At 38.2% G+C, this 3,824-nt stretch overlaps 1 protein-coding gene across 1 annotated transcript; it reads right to left on the bottom strand.

Moving 5' to 3' along the window:
• Positions 1-1,788: 1,788 nt before the first annotated feature.
• On the bottom strand, positions 1,789-3,335 carry LOC136041362 (ankyrin repeat and protein kinase domain-containing protein 1-like). The gene is made up of 2 exons (XM_065726009.1): positions 3,112-3,335; positions 1,789-2,713 (listed from the first exon to the last, which is right to left on the bottom strand). The coding sequence occupies exons 1-2, from the start codon at positions 3,333-3,335 to the stop codon at positions 1,789-1,791; spliced, it is 1,149 nt and encodes a 382-aa protein (XP_065582081.1).
• Between the last annotated feature and the right edge of the window lie 489 nt (positions 3,336-3,824).

Consider the following 3,824-nt stretch of genomic DNA (forward strand, 5'->3'; position numbering starts at 1 on the left):
AGATCTGAATACAGATTGTTTTTCCCATGGACAATTATATGTTGCATGTTCAAGAGTCGGTAAACCTGACAATCTATTTATATGCACAGACAATGGGACAGCCGAGAATGTTGTACATTCGCAAGTTTTACGTAGTTAAAAATATATATATATATATATATATATATATATATATATATATATATATCTATCTATATTCACAGGTGGGAAACAGGGACACAACTACAATGGCGTGTAACTAATATGGCGCGTAACGACTTGCGCGCACGGGGGGGCTTGGGGGGGGGGGGGGGGTGAAGCGTCCCCGCCAACTAGGTGTTGGGGTGGCGCAAAGCGCCACCCAACAACTAGTACGTAATTAAAACATATTAATATAAAAGTTCATTACGTAAGGTAATTCGTATGTTACGTGTATTTTTACTAATAAAAAGCTCGTAAAAAATTAAAAGTTCTTGTTGCCTTTTTAAATAGCCAAAAAATTGGAGGGTAACTAGGCCTACTCCCCCGCTCCTTTTTTTTAAAAATCGTGCGATCAAAACTATGAGAAAGCCATTTAGCCAAAAAAGAAGAAGAAAAGATTAATATACAAATTTTGTTTTAATTATTCATGTGCGGAGAGCCAAAATCAAAACATGCATTAACTAGAAACCAAGTTTCACTCAGAAAGCAAGTTTTTTTTTTAAAGTAGAGTTGAGAGGAAGAGTCAAACTTTAGCGTAAAGAGCGGGTCGTTGAGGAGGGAACTGCCCCTTTCATATATGAAGTAATTTCTGTTCGTTTTAAGTTTTAATTTCGCTCCTTACTTTCAGTTAAAAAACTTGTTTTTTATTTAATTGTAGAAAAAGCCAAGACAGGTAGTCTAATCGAGTGAGAAGCAAACCTGGCATTAATTCTCCCCTTATTAGGATTGTATAAAAAGGAGGTTAGTTCATTTGCTAATAAATATTTTTATCTATTATCCGTCCATGCGTCATTGCTAGGGCAGTAGAACCAAAGTAGATAGTCATAGAGCTAAGAGAGTGATAGAACCTAAAGTTTTCTAAGCGTTTGATTAATTTGGCTTGGGTAAACGGCGATAGTATGTGGGTGCCTCTCTCATTGGACCAACATTTGTTTGTTATCTTTAGCAAGACACGCCTGCCTAGAGTCTCAGGCAGGTTGACCCAGAATTTAAAATTGACATAGGACCAATAGATTGCCTGGAATGAGAGGTAAACAAGGGACACTTAACTATGGTCTTAGGCAGGCTGAACCAAGAATTTAGAATTGAAACATGAGACCGTTAATTTCACCTAGAATCAGAGGCAAACAAGCGTCTAAAGTCAAAATGGGACCAGTCTGCAATGAGCGTCAGGCAAGGAAATTGGTCCAATTTATAAACTTAGGCATTTCCTAGACTAGTAAAAAATTTAATTCAATGTTAGTTGAACAACAAGTTGACTGAAACTGCAAAGGGGAATAAGAGTCCAAAGCCTACAAGGGCCTCCTATCTGCCTTTAAATGTTATTATAAGCTAAGACAGTTGGGATTGATTCGCTGCGTAAAATAAGGCTCTTTTATTGTCTGAATCTAAGACATCTATAGTGGCACCCTTTGAAACTAGAAGTTGACAAATCTCCAAATAGCCTTCTGAAGCAGCAATTTGTAAGGCTGTGCATTTTTCCGAGTCCAAGGCATCTACAGTGGTACCCTTTGAAACTAGTAGTTGACAAATCTCCAAATAGCCTTCCGAAGCAGCAAAAAGTAAGGGTATCCATCTTTCCGAGTTTAAGGCATCTACAGTGGCAGCTTATGAAACCAGTAGTAAACAAATCTTCAAATTGCCTTCCAAAGCAGCAACATGTAAGGCTGTCCAGTTTTCCAAGTCTAAGGCATCTACAGTGGCACCTTTTGAAAGTAGTAGTTGACAAATCTCCAAATTGCCTTTGAAAGCAGCAAAATGTAAGGCTGTCCAGTTTTCCGAGTCTAGGGCATCCACAGTGGCACCTTTTGAAACTAGTAGTTGACAAATCTTCAAATTGCCTTCCAAAGCAGCAACATGTAACGCTGTCCTGTTTTTCAAGTTTAAGGCATCTACAGTGGCACCCATTGAAAGTAGTAGTTGACAAATCTCCAAATTGCCATTGAAAGCAGCAAAATGTAAGGCTGTCCATTTTTCCGAGTTTAAGGCATCTACAGTGGCCCCTTTTGAAACTAGTAGTTGACAAATCTTCAAATTGTCTTCTAAAGCAGCTACATGTAAGGCTGTCCAGTTTTCCAAGTCTAAGGCATCTACAGTGGCACCTTTTGAAAGTAGTTGTTGACAAATTTCCAAATTGCCATTGAAAGCAGCAAAATGTAAGGCTGTCCTATTTTCCGAGTCTAAGGCATCTACAGTGGCACCTTTTGAAACTAGTAGTTGGCAAATCTTCAAATTGCCTTCCAAAGCAGCAACATGTAAGACTGTCCTATTTTCCGAGTCTAAGGCATCTACAGTGGCACCTTTTGAAACTAGTAGTTGAAAAATCTTCAAATTGCCTTCTATAGCAGCAACATGTAACGCTGTCCTGTTTTTCAAGTTTAAGGCATCTACAGTGGCACCTTTTGAAAGTAGTAGTTGACAAATCTCCAAATTGCCATTGAAAGCAGCAAAATGTAAGGCTGTCCATTTTCCGAGTCTAAGGCATCTACAGTGGCACCTTTTGAAACTAGTAGTTGACAAATCTTCAAATTGCCTTTGAAAGGAGCAAAATGTAAGGCTGTCCTATTTTCAAAGCCTAAGGAATCTACAGTGGCACCTTTTGAGACTAGTAGTTGGCAAATCTCTAAATTGCCTACCAAAGCAGCAACATGTAAGGCTGTCAATTTTTCCGAGTGTAAGGCATCTACAGTGGCACCTTTTGAAACTAGTAGTTGGCAAATCTCCAAATTGCCTACCAAAGCAGCAAAGTGTAAGGCTGTCCTATTTTCCGAGTCTAAGACATCTACAGTGGCACCTTTTGAAACTAGTAGTTGACATATCTCCAAATTGCCTTGTCTAGCAGTAACATGTAAGGCGGTACATTTTGCTTGTTTTCCTTGGGGGAAGCACATGTTCCAAATTCTATTGGGGTGAAAATAAATTCTGTTGTACTCTAAAAGATTTTCAATAATTGGTGATGTTGGTCTCTCGTCACTATATGAATATAGAGGCAACAAATCTTTGATAACTACAGCATTTCGATCCATTGGACATGAGACTTTTACTTGTAGCCATTTCTTAATGCAATAGCCACAAAATACATGCTTACATTTTAAAGTCCGAAGAGGATCCTTCAGTTCATTTAAACAAATCGGACAAAAGAGACTCCTTTCCATACTCTTCGATACTTCTTATGAAATTAGCTTTTGATTCTGAGATGACTTGTTTTAAAGCGTATTTTTATATTAGCTCATTACATCATGGGAAATGATGTCATAATGATAATGCAAAAGGGAAGTTCAAATAACTAGATTTTTTGTTTTCGTTTGACGTCATTGATGGTCGTAACCCATAGTAAATGGCGTAATTCACGTTTTACATCATGTTGGGATCAACCCAAATGCAAAGCATCATGAATACGTAACAGTCTTATGTTTAGCTGCTTGGAAAGGCAATTTTGAGATTTTTCAAATATTAGTTTCAAAGGATGGCACTATAAATATTATTTTTTGTCCTGCGGTGGCGTAGTGGGTTTGACCTTAGCTTGGTAATACGGGACCCAGAGATCGAATCAAGCTGCAGCAATGCACTGCAGGGCCGACGCAGGGACTTAGTAGTCAAAAAGCGTCGTTAATCCGATACAATACAATCTATATATATAAAAA

Source organism: Artemia franciscana, unplaced genomic scaffold (genome assembly GCF_032884065.1).
Source record: "Artemia franciscana unplaced genomic scaffold, ASM3288406v1 PGA_scaffold_169, whole genome shotgun sequence".
Classification (NCBI taxonomy): domain Eukaryota; kingdom Metazoa; phylum Arthropoda; class Branchiopoda; order Anostraca; family Artemiidae; genus Artemia; species Artemia franciscana.